Source organism: Cibotium barometz, chromosome 66 (genome assembly GCF_041138505.1).
Source record: "Cibotium barometz isolate CiBa-2024 chromosome 66, ASM4113850v1, whole genome shotgun sequence".
Classification (NCBI taxonomy): Eukaryota; Viridiplantae; Streptophyta; class Polypodiopsida; order Cyatheales; family Cibotiaceae; genus Cibotium; species Cibotium barometz.
The window spans coordinates 8,623,644-8,642,077 of NC_141111.1; the positions used below are offsets into that span (position 1 = coordinate 8,623,644).

Genomic DNA, 18,434 nt, shown 5'->3' on the forward strand with positions numbered 1-18,434 from the left:
AAACCCATAAAATCTATAGTACTATGCCCAATACCAAAGCGTCAAATCCAATTACAAAAATCAAACCCAAAAAATCTATGATACCTAGTACCAAAGTGCTCAAATCAAAGTTTAAAAAATAGATCTCATATGCTTATTAAATCACATTTCCATTTCTAAATACTATATCAAAGTTTGAAAAATAGGTCTCATATGCTTATTGAATCACATTTCCATTTCTAAATACCATTGAAATTCCTAAAACAAAGCTAAATATGCTGAGTAGTAAAATGCTCAAATTAAAGTTCCAAAATATGCCTGGCACTAACGTGCTGAATCAAATTTTTATTGTGTGTGTGTTTTCAAGAATTTCCATGAATCAAATTTTTATTTTGTGTGTGTTTTCAAGAATTTCCATGTATAAAAAATAACGAAATTAATGTTCACTGGGGGAAGAATGAGAGGAGCAACACATCCACAATTTATATACAAAATTCATACGTTTTATCAACTTCAAAAAACACATCTCATATGCTCACGGTATCAAAGTGCTTAAATCAAAGTTTCAAAAATAGATCTCGTATGCTTAGTACCAGTCAAATTTCCATTTCTAAAATTATACATAGCATTGAACACAGATTGCATATTACAAGGCTCTGAAATCAACTTGCTGAAACGAAACAACACTTGAGAAATTGCATTGCACACCATTGAACTCGATTGTGTGACTGCACATTCTTGCAAGCTATATTAAATAAAGTATGTTTTAACAATATTATTATATGATTCATAGCTCTGTATATAAATTAAAAATTTGTGTAGAGAAAATTTCCTTTTAAATTCTTCCAAATTGCAACTTTAATTGTGTTTTTAAACAGGACTAAAAGAAAAGAAAGAACACATCTGAGCCCTAAGAGAATTTTCTCAACAAGCGAAGAAAGAAGATGTCGATCGTTGTGGAGACCTCTGAGGAGGATGCTACCCTGGCAGTTGCGCGCTTCACTGCAGAGATGGCCTGGGCGGAAGCGGGCTCCGACGTAAGAACCCTAATTCTCCTTTTGAGCTCGCCGGTCTAGAAACCCTAATTCTTCTTCTGAGGTTGGTGCAAAATCTGAGCGGTTTCTCTCACGCCTTGTGCAGCTCGCCGACACCCAAGTGGCTCACATTTGTGCCGAAGCAGAAGGACTGATGCAGGAGGGGCGATGGTCGGACCTCGTGTCTCTGCTTCTCACCTCTTTCGATCTTGTCTTCGCCAACGCCCAGGAGAAAGGTATGCTTTCTTCACAGTGTATCAGCCGCAATCACCAACTTCTTTGTGCAAAAACTACCTGTATGATGCATTGATGGTTACCTCATACTCGCATTTTTGAGCCCTACTAAGATCAAAAGTAGCTTATTGTGCTTGACATTGATGTCAGATGCAGTGATGGTTATCTAACACTTGCATTTGTGAGCCCTAAATCCAAAGGTAGCTTGTTGTGCTTGATATTGATGCTTCTACAGGATTCTTTTCAGCAAGATACATATATTATATGTGTGTGTGCATGCGCGCATGCGCGCGCGCATGCGCACACACACACACACACATACATACATACATACATATGTATGTATGTGTATATGTATATATATACATGTATGTATGTATGTGTATATGTATATGTATGTATGTATGTATGTATACGTATATATGTATGTATGTATGTATATACCAATCTCGAGGGTCTGGGATAGATTCCGGGGGAATCTATTGGACCTCCTAATGGAAGTCCAGGGAGAAAACTATATATATATATATATATAGTAAGCGTGTGTGTGTGTGTGTTGGGGTGGGGGGGGGGGAGTACTGTGGTGTTTGTGGAGTATCTCCTAGATCTGAGACTGACGAGGAGAGTGTGCTCTCTGTCTCGCCGATCTAGGTCATCTGGCCCTCCACATCTGGACTGCTCTCTTGTTGGATACTTTTGGGAACGTGAGTGTGGGCGGCTGGGCTGCTACAGGAAGGTGCTGCATGACTGGCTGGAGGGTCAGGATCTGCAAGAGCATGGGCGTGCATCTCTCTAGAAAGAGTGTGCCCTCTCCTTGGTGACCACAGCTTTTGTATCTTATAGTAGGCTGGGCATTTGCACAGGTAGTGCTCCTTTGTCTCAATCTCCTATGCCTTGCCTAACCTGCATATCTTGCATATCTGTGCCCCTCGTGGAATGCCCTCAACTCATCTAGACTCGATCCAAAGGCTGTGTGAGAATACCCTCAGCTGGCCAATGGTGATCTCATGGCATGCAACGTGTGTTAAAGAAGACATCGAGGTGTCTCGATGAAGCCATCCTCTGAAATCCTTAAGAAATGCTCTACGTAGAATTGGAGCCTTGTGAGAAGCTTTGGTGGGGTCACCAATATCTGACTTGTGTGAAGCTGAGTCAAGTTGAGACAGATGACGTCGATATCTTGCCGAAAGAGATCCAAGAATGGGGGAAGTCTAGACTGTACCCTAAAGGGGGGAGTGTCCCTCTTGTGATCCTTAGGAGGCTGTGTGTCCCATGTTTACAAATGGGAGATATGTATGTGCATCAAGAACTAGCAGTGCCAATACGATCTCATGTAGTACAGAGCATAGTAGCAATGAAACACGTTCCATACAGGTATTTGTGTTTGGTGCTTGAACTTTGAAGTTTGCCTTTCTTTTTATCTATGCTTGTTCACTGGTTGAAAGCAGGCAATGATTTGTATGATAGAATGCATGTTTTTTACATTGAACCTTAGTAGTCAAGTGTATTTATGCATGTACGTGTATAGAATAACCACCCTTCCAAGGTTTTGTTTTACAGAGTGTATCTTTTAAGCATAAGTGTTGGCATGTAACTGATGGTTGTGCTTTATGTTGCAGATCTTGAGTGTATATTTGCAGTCATATGCAACCTTGTGTCTAAAGCACAAACTCCAGATGAGGCCTTAGCGATGGCTGATCAGATCACAACTAAGCTTATGGCCCATCCAAATGATAAACCGGCTATTCGTCTAAAAATGTAATACTGTTTTTTGGCTACTCTTGCCCCCTTTTGAGAAGCATACTAATAGTGCATAATCTTCTTCTTGCAGATTATTCAGCCTCTATAATATTCTGGGCAATCCTTATGGTAAATTTTTGGTTTACAAGCGGGCACTAAAGTTGGCAATCAATGGTAAAGTGGCAGAGCTCATTATACCATCTTTCAAGCGAATTGACACCTTTCTAAAGGAATGGAGCATAGGAGCAGTTGAAAAACGAGAGCTTTATTTCGGGATGACAAACATATTGAAGGATATTAAAGGGTAAAACTGCGTTTATCTCTTTTGATTATTATTAAGGATTAAGTGCTGATTTTGTGTTATCTTATATAGTTCGTAAATCAATTTGTTGCAGCTCAACAAAAGAGTCATTTACTTTCCTTGTGAAGTACCTAGAAACATTTGCAGAGGAGGATCCACACACATTAAGTGAGGCTAAGGAGGAGGCAGTGAGAGTGATTATTGAGTTTGTCAAAGCGCCTGACATGTTTCAGGTACTTCGATAGATGCTCCTTCTTGGCTAGTTGGAAGAGTGCTGTGATGCTACACTCCCTTGTCTGGAAATCTGTCTAAGGGTACCCCACCCACCACCGAAGGATGCACAAACCCAATTTTGCATGCTCGCAAAGAGTGGGCACATGTGATACACTTTGTTGGAGTGAAGTATTATGCAGAGTAACAAGAATTTTGGTTGGTGCATGAGAAACAACCTGGGCTTTATTGTGGCTTAATTTTATGGAATTGTTTGCATAAATTTCACTTGCTAGTTAGTCTTATTAGTCTTTTCACACCATGGTGTATGTGTGTGGTGGATGCTTGTAGTGTGACTTGCTAGACTTGCCTGCTGTTCGTCAACTTGAGAAAGATGGGAGATATGCATCAGTATACAGGCTGCTAGAGATTTTCTTGAGTCAGCGTCTGGATGCATATCTTGAGTTTCAGATTGCAAATTCTTCTCTTTTGAATAGCTATGGTATGTTCAGCTATTACATGACGTCGATTTAATTTTCCTTCAAGCTTTGGGCTTCCATCTGCAAATATTTCAAGCTCGATTTTATTCTATATGTGATACAGGACTTTCCCATGAAGATTGCATGACAAAGATGAGGTTGATGTCACTTGGTGATCTGGCGTCTAAAATGCACGAAATACCATATTCTGTTATACAAGACACACTTAAGGTACTTCCTGCTCCTCTTTTGTTTTTTCCAGTTTCTGTCCTCTGTGCTCGACTTCCTCAATGTTGCGCAAAGTGACCCATAGGTTTAGTCTAAACATTCAAGCATGCCCCTAGTGTAGCTCTGAAAATCTTGCCGACTCAACCATGATAGTGTGCTGGTTATATGGGTCCATTGGGTCTCCTACTTTATGCGTGGGGATTCTTGTGTTGGTGTTCTATGATCAGGGGAAGCCATGTTGTTTTTTAGGAGTGGGGATTCTTGTGTTGGTGTTCTATGATTATGGGAGGCCATGGCAAACAACGCCAAAGAGCTTAGCTAAGACAACAGCCAAAGTCTTGCAGTTATGTGAAATAGCTCTGATTGAAGCTCTTCATTTTCCTTAGTTATTTCATCCAGAAAGAAAGGTTCCAAGGTTTTTTTTGTGTTGAGGTTTTGAGATTTTGGGCAGAATTGTGTGGGACCAATACAGATTTTTTTAAAAATTAATTATTTATAATTTTCTTTGAGCTTTTAGGGATTGAAGTGAAATTGTAAAAATCTCTAAATTAGATTTAGGGATTTCAAATTTGCAAAAATCTCCAAATCTGATTTTGGTAGTTTTATATTCCACTATAAGGTCACCAAAATTGGAGTGAAAATGCAAAAGTCCACAAATTCAAATCTAACGTAAAAGTGGCTACTTTCATTTTAACTTTCTTGAGGAGGCCCTTCACGTAGGATTTTTGAATCATTGATCTACGAGTGGCTATTTTGAACCAAAGTTGTTTAGAGGTATTGCGAAATATAATCTTAAACAAATTCTTGTTGTTGGCTCTTAAAACGTGCTCTTGGCATTGGACTAAAAGCATTTGTATTCTCACTAGCTTATTGGAATTTGGAAATCGGGGATCTGGATGACCAAGGGAGTAACGCCAATGAGATGATCAACTACACTTTGCTCATCTCTAGGTAGGGCTTGTTGACTTGGGCCATCTAGGCATCCCATTTAATACGTATTATGGAACGGGGATCTGGATGACAGGTTGTAACACCAATGAGACGATCAACTACACTTTGCTCATCTCTAGGTGGGGCTTGTTGATCTAGGCATCCCATTTAATACGTATTATGAAAAATATGAATAAACTACCAAGTAAAACACCCTTTTATAGGCACGAAACCATAGTCACAAAAAAACACGTTTCGTCCAAACGAAACCTTTGAAACGTTTCGTGGCGAAACGTTCCTATGAAACTTCTGCCTGGTCAGGTTTCGCCCAAATTTTAGGTTTGGTTTTTTTTTTGGGTTTTTTTTTTAAATTTTCATATCCTCCTCATCACTTTGCAACTCTCAAAACCTCAAATTTCAAGTTACATTTTTGGTTTTTTTTGTTTTGCTTCCATCTCCTCTTCACCTCACTTCCTTCTTGTCTCCTCTTCCATCCTCTGTTGTCTCCTCTTCTTCTCCATCTCCTTCTCTTCTCCTTTCTTCTCCTCAGCTTCTCCTTCCTCTTCTTCTCCTTCCTTCCAATCTGCTTCTTCCACTTCTCCTTTTTTTTTTTTCACCACCTCTCCCTTTTCTCTTCTTCTCCTCCTACCATGTCCTCTTCTTCTCCTTCTACCACCTCCCTTCATCACGATTCACCATACACATGTATTTCTATCTATATACATATTACACATACAAACACGCACATTACACTTTTTTTTTTTGGTAATACTCTATATTACTGTGTGGAAAACCTCGAAAGAGGTGAAAACCCACCATGAAGTACAAACCATGTGTCTGAAACCATCGAGTCACATGGGAGTATCGAGACCTGCTTTGTCCCTCTGTCTGGAGGACTCAAATGGACTGGTGGTACTGCGCCAAACTTGGCTACAGTTATTTTATGGGGCATTGCAGGCTTACTCCTGATCATACGGGGGAACACCATCACCTATTCTCTCTATCCTCCTCTTGTCTTCCTCTCCCAAATTCGGCCCTTACAAGGAAGCGCCATACATCATGGCTGGTCTAACCATGGTGTCAAAGAGCGAGCTCGTAGTGCACAGTTCCTAGGAGTGAGCCTGAAGGCTCTGTCTTTCCAGTTGGGGCTAAAGCAGCATACTCTGTTGCCGAGAGTGCCTGGGTAGTTGGCTGTAAAATGAGCACGGACTTGTGAAATTAACCCCCAAGTACACACACGAGGTAACTATCTCAACTGCCTCGCTTGTGTGTGTGGAGACATTGATAAGAACTTGTTTAGATCTTTAGATGGTGTAACTCATGTACCCAGCCCTCTTCTTTAACGCATTTATTGAAAACATCTTTATAGATGTCACCCTGTTGACATTCGGTTGTTATTTTTCAAAGATAATATTTGGCTGTTCTTTTCTATCAACATCAAGAGAGTGTCTTTGCCAGCCCTAGTGCTTTTGTGGATGGAATTAAAGTGGGACAATCTCCAAATGTTTTTGTTGGTTTCTATTATATCACGAATCACTAGGCTGAATTCTTTGTTTGCAAACATTAAAGCACTTGAGTGGTGTTCAAGAAATGGGCCTTCATTGCATGTAGCACAGCAAGGGCTGTTGGAAGGTTGGCGATTTCGAGCGTGTGATCTATGGCTAGAAGGTGCCTTGGATTATTCCATAAGTGGAAGCATGGGAAGTTGAAGAGCCATATATAGGCTAGAGTGGCACCTTGTCATAATCACCTCCTCCGGCCGGTGTTTTGGGAGGCAGCTCACTGGGAGATGGGAGGCCGGTGGAGGGATGCTACAATGCCCGTTGGGGTGTTCGTGGAGCTCGATGGTGATGCGTCTCCTACGTGCGTTAGTCTTCCGTTGCGCATTCTGACCTGGTATCAGAGCCCGGGCGTGTGTGTGGTCCTGGGCGGCTCAGGCGTGTGTGGTCCTGGGCGACCCCCTCGTGCCTCGGTGGCTTGCGGAGCTCGAATCGAGGGAGGGTGTTGGAAGGTTGGCGATTTCGAGCGTGTGATCTATGGCTAGAAGATGCCTTGGATTATCCCAGAAGTGGAAGCATGGGAAGTTGAAGAGCCATATATAGGCTAGAGTGGCACCTTGTCATAATCATCTCATCCGGCCGGTGTTTTGGGAGGCAGCTCACTGGGAGATGGGAGCCCGGTGGAGGGATGCTACAATGCCCGTTGGGGTGTTCGTGGAGCTCGATAGTGATGCATCTCCTACGTGCGTTAGTCTTCCGTTGCGCATTCTAACCTGGTATCAGAGCCTGGGCGTGTGTGGTCCTGGGCGACCCTCTCGTGCCTCGGTGGCTTGCGGAGCTCGAATCAAGGGAGGGTGTTGGAAGGTTGGCGATTTCGAGCGTGTGATCTATGGCTAGAAGGTGCCTGGATTATCCCATAAGTGGAAGCATGGGAAGTTGAAGAGCCATATGTAGGCTAGAGTGGCACCTTGTCATAATCATCTCCTCTGGCCGATGTTTTGGGAGGCAGCTCACTGGGAGATGGGAGCCCGGTGGAGGAATGCTACAATGCCCGTTGGGGTGTTCGTGGAGCTCGATGGTGATGTGTCTCCTACGTGCCTTAGTCTTCCGTTGCGCATTCTGACGTGGTATTAGAGCCCGGGCGTGTGTGGTCCTGGGCGGCTCAGGCGCGTGTGGTCCTGGGCGACCCCCTCGTGCCTCTATGGCCTGCGGAGCTCGAATCGAGGGAGGGTGTTGGAAGGTTGGCGATTTCGAGCATGTGATCTATGGCTAGAAGGTGCCTTGGATTATCCCGTAAGTGGAAGCATGGGAAGTTGAAGAGCCATATATAGGCTAGAGTGGCACCTTGTCATAATCATCTCCTCCGGCCAGTGTTTTGGGAGGCAGCTCACTGGGAGATGGGAGCCCGGTGGAGGGATGCTGCAGTGCCCGTTGGGGGTGTTCGTGGAGCTCGATGGTGATGCGTCTCCTACGTGCGTTAGTCTTCCGCTGCGCATTCTGACAAGGGCATCATACACATGTTGCTTCTAATAGATAGGTCTTGTGGAACCACCACAGCCTTAACAATGGTTTGGCTTTTCTTCTCCAATTTTATCTTGTTCTATAGAGGTTCTGGCAAGGCTTTAAGGTCCATTTTATGGAGTGGCTGCATGTGAATGTGGTTATTAAGAAATTTTAGCATGATACATCAGATAAAGGATTTTGTGAAACTTTTCGGAAACAAATCCAAGTTGTGTGGTTTTCTAATGCTGTTCTTTTAAGATTCCAAGTTAGGTTGATCTTTTTGATCTTTCTCAACTGGAAGGTACCTCAAGAGGAAGTTGAGTTTTGGATCGTGCGAGGGATAAGCTCAAAGTTGCTGGATGCCAAGATGGACCAGATGCATCAACTTGTGGTGATAAGGTTTTTAGCTTTTGAGCATTTTTGGGAGTGATCCCCTTTGACGGCACATGAGATTTACTCTTATTGCTTTGTTTGAAATAGTAGTTGGGCTATAGTGTGGTAATAGAATCTAATTGTTTTCCTCCCTTGAATGTAGTCGGTGTACTGAAAGGGTATTTGGCCCAGTGCAATGGAGGGAGCTTTACTCGAAGCTAGCAGTGTGGAAAGTGAGATCTTCCTCTCAGGGGTGTCTAGTATTTTGGTCTTTCTATTTTGTTAAACTTTATATAAATATGATTGTTGGTGACAGGAAAACGTTGGGAATGTTGTGAAGCTGGTCCAGAATTCCAGAACTGCAGGTGGTGCGGAGATACCTCAGGCATTGCAGGCAGCTGCCATGCATTAGATTTCAAGTGTGTAAAAGGGAAGGAACGGACGTACGCTACTGTACTGCCCACCCAAAAGATGTTTTGAGTACTGTGGCGGTGGGCAGCGTGCCTACTGCTCTGTTTTGAAGAAGTGGAGTCTCATTCTCAAAGCAAAACAAGTTCATGTTTACAGGATGTTTTGAGCCTGGGGACTTGTAGGCAGTCTGTATTGCAGAGGGAGTCTTGTCTGAGTCTTTGTGGCAATTTTAAGAGTTGGACGCCAGCCAAAAGGAGAGAGTGATCTGTTTATTCCAATTAGATCTGTGGAGTGCTTTTTGAAAATGTGGGTAGTGAATTTATAAGCTTCTATTTTTCTGTTTTTGTTTTTGGTCAAAATTTTATTAGTTCAAGCATCCAGTGCAGATTACTGCCAAAACACCTGGCGCAATTATTTCTCTGCTCAAGTATCCAGTGCAGATTACTGCCAGAACACAGATTAATTTCTAATATCTCTCGCCATATCACAATTCCTAACATCCCTTACATACTTCACCTGCAGTAAGCACAATCTTACCTCAATACAACAAAGTGAGACACTTGCACGGGCATGTTCCAAGTGCCAAGTTGCGAGCTTACGAGCTTGCGTCTACTCATCTAAGTCAACTAAACTAGGCTTCCATTTTATTCAGAATGTGGTGCGTTTTAGAGGTTATTGTGCGGACAAGATGGGCAATTTTGACTGTTGTCAGAGAACAAGCAAGAACAGGAACGTGAGGTGCAGTATCATGGGTGAAAAATTATGTGGCAGGGTTTATGATAACAACAAAGCTTTCTTCAATAGAAAAGGATAAAATCTATGCAAGTCTAGATAAAGAAACATGAGATTCACCGACCTAGGCATGATGCTTGCCACTTTCCACCTCAGACCCAAAGTTCCGTAGTTGTCTTTAATAGAAAGGAAGCTAATTTTGGTTGTCACCTCATTGCTAGGTCAGTCTGTCTATACATAAACTTCAATTTCTGTCCATGTTTTGGAAAGAAGAGGCAGAAGTCTTTATGGGAACGTAATGGATTAAGAGCTTTTAGCCAAGGAAACACAACCAATGCACATCTGAAGTCCCTGTCTGCTGCTAGTTCTTCTTGTGGAGATTGGAATCCCTAGAGGCTGGGCACCTGGGTTCATTTTCGCCTGCTCTTTTTCGACCTCATTTCCAGAGGTTACTTGTCTTCAAAAAAAAAAGCCAGCATATCCTCTTAAGGGTCAGTGACCTTTTTTTTCAAGCTAGCAATTTACCTTCGTTGCTCCGTTATGTGAGAAAATGACACGAATAAACTCCATATCTTGCAAATCTCTTAGCTTGAGCAAACTCAATGGGACTTATTCACTACAAAGTGTTGACTATTCCTTTTGCCAAGTAAACTATCGACAATTAATTCTCACCAAGTAGACCAAAACTTCCCCAATTTTACCTTGTGAATGTGCAGTGCAGTATTACCATTCCACATTCCTATTTATGTGAGCCCAATGTTTTTTTTTGGGGGGGGGGGGGGGGGGGGGGGGGGAGAATCTGCACCTTAGAGTGCATGCAGGTGTGTAAGTGGGTGATCGAGCTAGAAATGATGCTTCATTCTTTTACTGTTTGCATCGGTCTTGTAGGCTGAGCTTGAGGTCATTGATGCCTTATTGATTCTACTTTCTCACCTGTCTCGTCCACTTGTAAAGCTATGAGTTTTGGAACTAGTTCATGGTCTGTTATGTATTGAACATGAACTCTTGCGGTTAAGGACTAATCCAGTGAGGTTAGGGGAGCCTTGGGATTACAAAAGGCAAGTGGATTTAGGTGGTTAATGTTTAGATTTAATAAATCCAAGGTTATTGGTTATATTGGGTTGTTATTTATACCAATAATAAGCACTATATAAGTGATTCGGGTTATTATTGATTCATTGTGTTTTGGACTTGGATCAAGAGGCTTACTCTTGCCATGGACATGGCAGATCACAATTAATCTTGGCAAAGGTCCTTGTGGGTAGGCATCGGTGGTATGGGATGCTAGGGTTGATTGGCATGGATCCGTGAGATTGCAACCTGAGTCCTTGGCTCGAGAGGCTTGCATCCGCAAACCTACAGTTGGGTGGTGAGCTTGCGTGTACCCTTTTATGTTTGTTCTAATCTTGTTTATGTATGTGTATTAGGTGATTCTTCAAGAGTAGTCTCTTACAATTGGAATTAGAGCTAACCTAATCGCAGAGGCGGAAAAAAGTGAAGCAGTAGGCTTATTTTGGACTCAATTTCGGGTCCTCTAAGCAATGCCAACTCAACTTAGAGAGAGAATCCAAAAACTCTAAAAATTAAGGTGAAATTTATTTTAACGTATTTTCTTAAGATATAAAAGGTAATTTTCTATTCTTAAATACACATAAAATTATAAAATACTATAACTCTCGAAGTTTTCAATCCATTTTTTTATTCACGTATGTGAAGAATGAGGGGCATTAATGATTTGGTCAGTTTTTGAAGGCTCCTATCTTAAAATCTCTTGAAAAATGAATTAAGTACATTTCAAAAGTAGTTTGACTTGAACGCTTTTGCAGTTTGTTGTTTTGGTGCCTTTTCATAAGAGGATGGTCGAGGATCAAGCAAGGAGGTTCACATAGACGATCAAGAGCAAGAAGGAGTAGAGAGAGGAGGGACACTTACCACCTACACATCGAGCTCGAACGTGAATATGAACCCTTGAGTAAGAGAACTAAGCTCAATGCACTATCTATTACTTCCAAAGATATGTTTAGGATGCAAGGGCATAAAAATTTAGACTTATGGAATGATGAAAGGCTTTATCTCAAAGATCTCTTTACAAACTCCATATCTTTATTTAGGATTGCTTAACTTTCTTGGAGATGGCCATAATGGGTTCTTGGGTTGTGCACATCAATTTAAAAGCATCAATGTTATGCGAGTAAACTGTCTTGAGAATTTAATTATATTTATTAAATAAAAGTTAGATTTAGAGATGAATATCTCTAAATAATTAGAAAAATGTGAGTGAAATTTTTGAGAATTTAATTATATTTATTCAGTAAAACTTAGATTTAGAGATAAGAGTAAATGAATCTCTAAAAAATTTAAAAAATATGAAGAAAATAATTTTGTAATAAAAATAACATCTTTATAATAGAGATCTACAAAAGTCAGATGGCTTTTGTATACAACAAAATTTAGCGAAACGACTTGCGCTAAATTGTAAACCAGACCTATTCTGGTAATTTCAAGTATGAACTTAATTATATTCTGGCAAAAAATCGGAGAGTTACAGCGGCTACAAGTTACAGACCTGCATACAGTGAGCCAAGACCAGTTGAGATAGGTAAACGTCTACTATAAGGAGTATCAGTTTCTCTTATTGTTTTCCTTGCATGTTTTAATTATTTCATGAGTGTGCGTGAGAGAGATTAAATATGGCTTGTAAGAATTGTAGGTTCCTTAGGTAGATGAAGCTCTCTTTTCTTTTCGTGTTCTCTTTTCTCCTCTGAAGAGAAGGTGTATTGATTGTATCAAATTACTTTATATCTTAATAAATCATTGAAATACTTATATGTGAGACCTACGGTCTCACATATGGGAGATAGATTGGACCCAATGCTTTTTTCTTGTGTTGATAAATATTTTTTCATTTAAGTTTTTCGTTCAGTTCTTCTTACAAGGTTGATGTTTTAACTTGTAGTTAACTTATTTAAAGAAATTATAAAATTTGTTGAAAGCTTGTACTTGGAGAAAAGGCCTTGTAACAATCAAGCAATGTTTTTAAGTTAGAAAGAGATTTGTTTGAGAGGGAGAACATTTAATTGAGGCAGACCATGGAGCAATGTGTGCAAAAGTTACTAAGCAATAAGGAAACCATTTTAGGGTTGAAAAACAAAGAGATGAGTTAAGAGTGAAGAAGACCTTAGATCTCCGTAGTTGACAAAAAAACTCAGAGATACTCAGGAGATGAAGCTAGGAAGTGGCGGCATAAAAAAAAGAATACATGCAATTAAGTAAGCTCTTTTCTATATATTGATTGATAGTTGTTACTGTAGTATAATTTTATGAACTTTAATTAGTATTGTAAATGATAATATATATCAATTTTTGCATTTCAATTTGATGTCAAAGTACTATTGCACCCTGACAAAGAATCAATGACAGAACCTTCTGGCGCACATTTAAATCTTCTTTTAGATCACTAACATGTAGAAGCAATGATGATGAAGAAGTATAAGAAGATATCACAAAGGCAGATAGAAGATTGCATAAAGAGAATCAACTCAATCCAGAGGGGACATCCAGGTAATACTTGATGAGGCGAGTATATCACACAAAGGGTACTCAATCATGTATAAGACTTTGCAGTAAATGATGAAGCATTCTCATATGAAGACATCATTTTACTGCCAAATCCTACTTCAGTAAATCAGGATGCGTAAACAAGTAAATGTCTTGATGTTACAAGCATTGGGAGCCCCATTTCATATTAAAGACACATATACTGTACCAAAAGGAGATGTGGTCTTCAATAGACACATATACTGTACCAAAAGGAGATGTGGTCTTCAATAGATATAATAATTTATTCTCTGACCTGGAGGCCCTACAATCATATGCTTTTCAATTGTTTGAAATTACTCCTGAAGAGTGTTAGGGTGTCCTCAAATAATGAAGGATAAAAAGTTAGAAAGGATTACCATTACATATGAACATGGCACTTGATCCATCTATTAAAAAGGATGATTCCAAATGGTTTAGTGTTCAATCCGAAAACAATATATTCTCTTTGGGATCCTTTGAGGTAAAATTTATTAGAGATTAGTTTGTGTAAATGATTTAGCTAATGCAAGCAGTGCATGTGGCATACTCATGTTTTTTGCAGGTAAGGATTTCGATACTCTACATTGGGTCTTTCATAATACATCTATACCCGAGATCATTAGTGAGCAGAAAAATGGCTGAAATCTTGAATGTGGAAGGCCTGGGACAATATAAGGTGGATTGGCATATGGGAGGTGATCTCAAAACTTTGAAATATATGTACGATGTGTCAAAGGGTGCCAATTCAAAAAATCCCTACCTATATTATATGTGCAGTGCAAAAGTGTTAGTTAAAAGGTATTGGAAGAAGGCACCAGAAAGACCCAAACTTCAAGCAAGTTCTCGATATTTCATTGTTGAGAGTCCACATTTGTACAATATATGCTCTCGGTAGAATCATTGAAAAACTCATGTTTTTGTACATATGTTTTGCATGGACCTTATAACCCAATACAAAAAAGGTTAAATCAATCAAAGCATTAGAGAAAGTTATATCAGACATTGGTTTGCATGGTGGACATGCAAATATTGAACAGGATGAAAAAAAATCTAAAGATGAGAAGGATGCACCTAAGAAACCTTCCATTGGAGGTGTTAAAGCAAGAAGGTTCCTATCTCCACAAATACCAAAGGATAACCTTGCATTGAGGTGTTAAATCATGGTCGTAGAAGAAGAAGACGCCGATCATTGTTGCAAACCATAAAATACCCACAATGGAAGTGTCACAATGCAGTAGTAGATCATGCAGACAATGGTCAAGCAAGAACACATAAAGCCAACGTGTGGAGATATTTAGACATTATGTTTAAGTTTTGTGACAAGAAAGTGTGTATGAAGAAGAACCATGAGACCTTTCAAACAATGCTAAACGAGTTCAAGACATCCATGATTGATACATGGATGGATCAACACATCACCCACTACATGGTATCAGATTGATTATGCACTGAACTTGTTTTAAAAATGTATGTTGAGCAATATGCTAAGTTATACATCTTTTCCATTTTGCAGAACATTATCTATAATCATAGTCCTTGTGGTAGTTTATCAATATGGTCAACCCAAGGAATGGAGAAAACACATTATCAGGCATGCTTTGGGCATTTCAAGCATACAAGACATGGTGGAGGAAGATAAAAAACCAACAGTTTAGAGGAACTACATTGGTGGACATACAAGAAACTTGTACATCGAGCCAAAAAGAAGGAGCAGTTCAAAGCATCCAAAATCTGAATGTGGTATTAGATTGATTATGCACTGAACTTGTTTTTAAAATGTATGTTGAGCAATATGCTAAGCTATACATCTTTTTCATTTTGCAGAACATTATCTATAATCATAGTCCTTGGTTTGCAAAGCAGTATGGTAGTTTATCAATATGGTCAACCCAAGGAATGGAGAAAACACATTATCATGCACGCTCTGGGTATTTCAAGCATACAAGACATGGTGGAGGAAGAGTAAAAGCCAACAGTTTAGAGGAACTATATCGGTGGACATACAAGAAACTTGTACACCGAGCCAAAAAGAAGGAGCAGTTCAAAGCATCCGAAATTCGTATGTGGAGGAGATCCAATGCAAGTCTTAAGCATGTAGAATGGCGAGGCACAAAACAAAGACATGGAAAGATTTGGATACCAATAGTTTGATTGACATTTCAGCTTCAAAAGTGATTACATAAAAGAGTACATTATTACAAGAGATAGGATTCTACTGATCTTGTAGAATACCATGCTCGGGTGCATGAAGCCTTGTCCTTTTTGCCAGATGGTGTGCAACATCCTGTAATTGTAAAATTGGAGGAACCCTCGATCTTCTAAATCTGAGAAGCTCTCTTTTTCCATAATCACTAAGCATCTTGGGATCCCTGATCCCGCATGTCAATCCATATGCAGTGTAGGCTAGGTAATATTTACTTCTAAGTGCATACACTCCGGGGCCTTGCTCAAAGAATGTGCACTGCTACTGTTTTTCTAAAAGCATCACTTTGTTTGCATTCCACTGATTGGATGTCCCCCAAGGTATCTAGATAATGTTTTGATGACAAATAGAGGAAATTCTACATTGTACTTTGAGAATTTTTTGTGCAATATAACAACTTCTAGAAATCTTAATCGGTTGATGTATTCTCCCAATATCCTGAGTCCTTTCCAAGCCCTCTCGCTCATTTTTCAGCAGCACGCCCGAGAAAATCATCCTCAAACACCACCAGCTGTAAAAGGACGTTGCACGCAACGTGCCACATAAGCCAACAAAACAAATTTACAACACGATTAATGATTATTATTGTAAACATATCTTCTGATTTTCGTCATTTAACAAGTAATTCATCTGTCCATATGTTGATCATTGCATTGGTTTTTTGGACAGACGAGGACTCCCCTTCCCTTCCCATATGAGAAATATTTAGTCTTTGTTGCTGAATAGCTTGAAATTCCTCTTTAGTGGGAAGGCAGGCTTCATAATGAACTGCGTCTTTTTACATCATAGCTAATGTCTCGGCAATAGATTGAAACTCACTGTCCTTGCAAGACATTTGAATCTAGCAACAAAAGTTTATCTAAATCTGAATCAACAAAATCTTCATCTTCCTCTAGATCGTCTATCTCAGATGCCTCCTCGCCACCTGTGACCAATTGGGTGCCATCTCTTGTCAGGGCGTCGATATCCAATTGCCAACTTAACTCCCTCTCTGTAGCAAAGTTGATCTCCTCCGCAATCTCTTGAACTTTATCCTCTTCTCTTGTAGGCCCTTCCTTTCTTATATTTTCTTTTGCTCTTCCGTCACCTTCTTTTTTGGCAACTTGGTCATCCTCAAGAAGCATATGGAGGTAGCAAATAAAGCAGTAGTGGTAGTTGACCAGACGACATTTGCTTCTGTGATGAAGAGGGCACTTACTATGTTTCTTCTTCTTATCCTCTGGTACCTTTAAGATATCCATGTTTAACTTCTGTCTTTCGGATGTAGAGTACATAATATCATTGACATGCACATATTGAACATTATCAAACATGATAGCATCATTAGAAGTTACCTCTCTTGATAATAATGCAGTTGGTATTCAACATACGGACGGGAAGACAAGATCACGTCTTCAATGGGAAAATTACAATTAAAAATTTGTGAAATCTCAAGATGTCGGTGATGCTAGCGAAATATGTAGAGAAAATCGAACAATTTCTTGTCTTGGGTTTCCACAATAAGGGAATCTGGCTCAATCTTAATGTCTGGCATATTCATCTGCAAGCCAGGGGAGCTACGAGTAGGAACAGATTTCCATAGTAGAAATACATCTCCAGTACAATGTGAGGAACACCTTTTACCTAACCCAAAAAATAAAACATCACAACCCAATATGGGCTCGAAGTTGGTACGTGAGACAACATATCACGTTGTGGTGATTTACGTGTAGACATTCAAAAAAAAACATCAACACAATGCGATATGGGTTCGGAGTATTTTTTATAAGAACAAATATCGCGTTATCGTGATTTCCAAGTGGAATAATGTCTGTCACAAGAATATGCTTCAATATGAGGGGTGTTACCATATTATAGTAGTGATGTGTGTGAACACACTTAGGACCGCCGGGGCACTTTTTCCCTCACTAGGAGGTTTTTTCCCCCGTGCATTGTATATACGCCCATTATCTTCTAGGGCTTGTTATCTTTCATTTTTGGCACTCATAATACACTACTGTGTTGTGCTCAAGCATCCTCATTATCTTGAAGTTGTGTGTGCATTCCTGCAACCCTAATTCCAACAATTGGTATCAGAGCAGGCTTCCTCCTCCCGGGCAGCATCACCGGCACCTGCCGCTTCATCTCCTCCGATTGCAACGAGGTTTCACGAGCGTCTGCAGGTTAGTATATGCCGTGGGAGAGCCCGTAGGGCTTGGTCGTTTCAGAATTTTGATCTGAAGTCATTTCGCCCTCCGTTTTTGCATTCCAAGTACTGCGCAGGCAAAATCGTCCTACTGTGCAGATTTTCTGTCAAGATTAAAATCTGCAGGACAGGTGCCCATTCGTCTGTTTTGGGCTGTGCTATATAGCACAGGTCGATTTTATACAGGTTTACCTCTTGCAGACAGCATTTACATCTAGTAGTACAGTCATTGGCCATGGCTGACAACAATGATGTATTCCGCATGTTGGCTGCTGAGGATAAGTTGGATGGCACCAACTATCCATTGTGGGCATATATGATGCGACATGTATTGGTAGCAAAGGGGTTATGGAATATTGTGCAGGGTATTGATGCACGTCCTATTGTGGCTGGGAATGCTGCAAACACATCAGAAACAGGTACTGTTGATGATGGTGCAGGCACAAGTGCTGTAGCAGCTGTTCGGGAACCACCACTTTCAGCAGAGCAGATTCGTTGGGATGGTAGAGATGCGCAGGCTCATGCCTTGATTGCGCTGTCTGTCAAACGTACCATTATCCCACATATTCGCTCCTGCAGGACTTCTAAGGATGCTTGGGATGTACTTGCCACATTGTATCGGGCAAGAAATGAGGCTCGTGTTGCTTACCTCCGAAAACAGTTGGAGAATGAGCATATGAACGAAGGTGATTCTATGGATAGCTTTTTGACAAAGATCAAGGATTTCAAAGAGCAGCTCATTTCTGCAGATGAAATCCTGTCAGACAGTTCACTTGTGCAGACTGTTTTGAATGGTCTACCAGATTCTTATCAGG

General features: G+C 40.4%; 1 protein-coding gene across 1 annotated transcript; it reads left to right on the top strand.

Moving 5' to 3' along the window:
- The first annotated feature begins 831 nt into the window (after positions 1-831).
- LOC147602735 (uncharacterized) lies at positions 832-9,263 on the top strand. The gene is made up of 10 exons (XM_086797515.1): positions 832-1,016; positions 1,120-1,249; positions 2,867-3,005; positions 3,079-3,291; positions 3,383-3,521; positions 3,850-4,000; positions 4,102-4,208; positions 8,439-8,536; positions 8,673-8,742; positions 8,826-9,263. The coding sequence occupies exons 1-10, from the start codon at positions 924-926 to the stop codon at positions 8,919-8,921; spliced, it is 1,236 nt and encodes a 411-aa protein (XP_086653641.1). The 5' UTR covers positions 832-923; the 3' UTR covers positions 8,922-9,263.
- Positions 9,264-18,434: the final 9,171 nt, after the last annotated feature.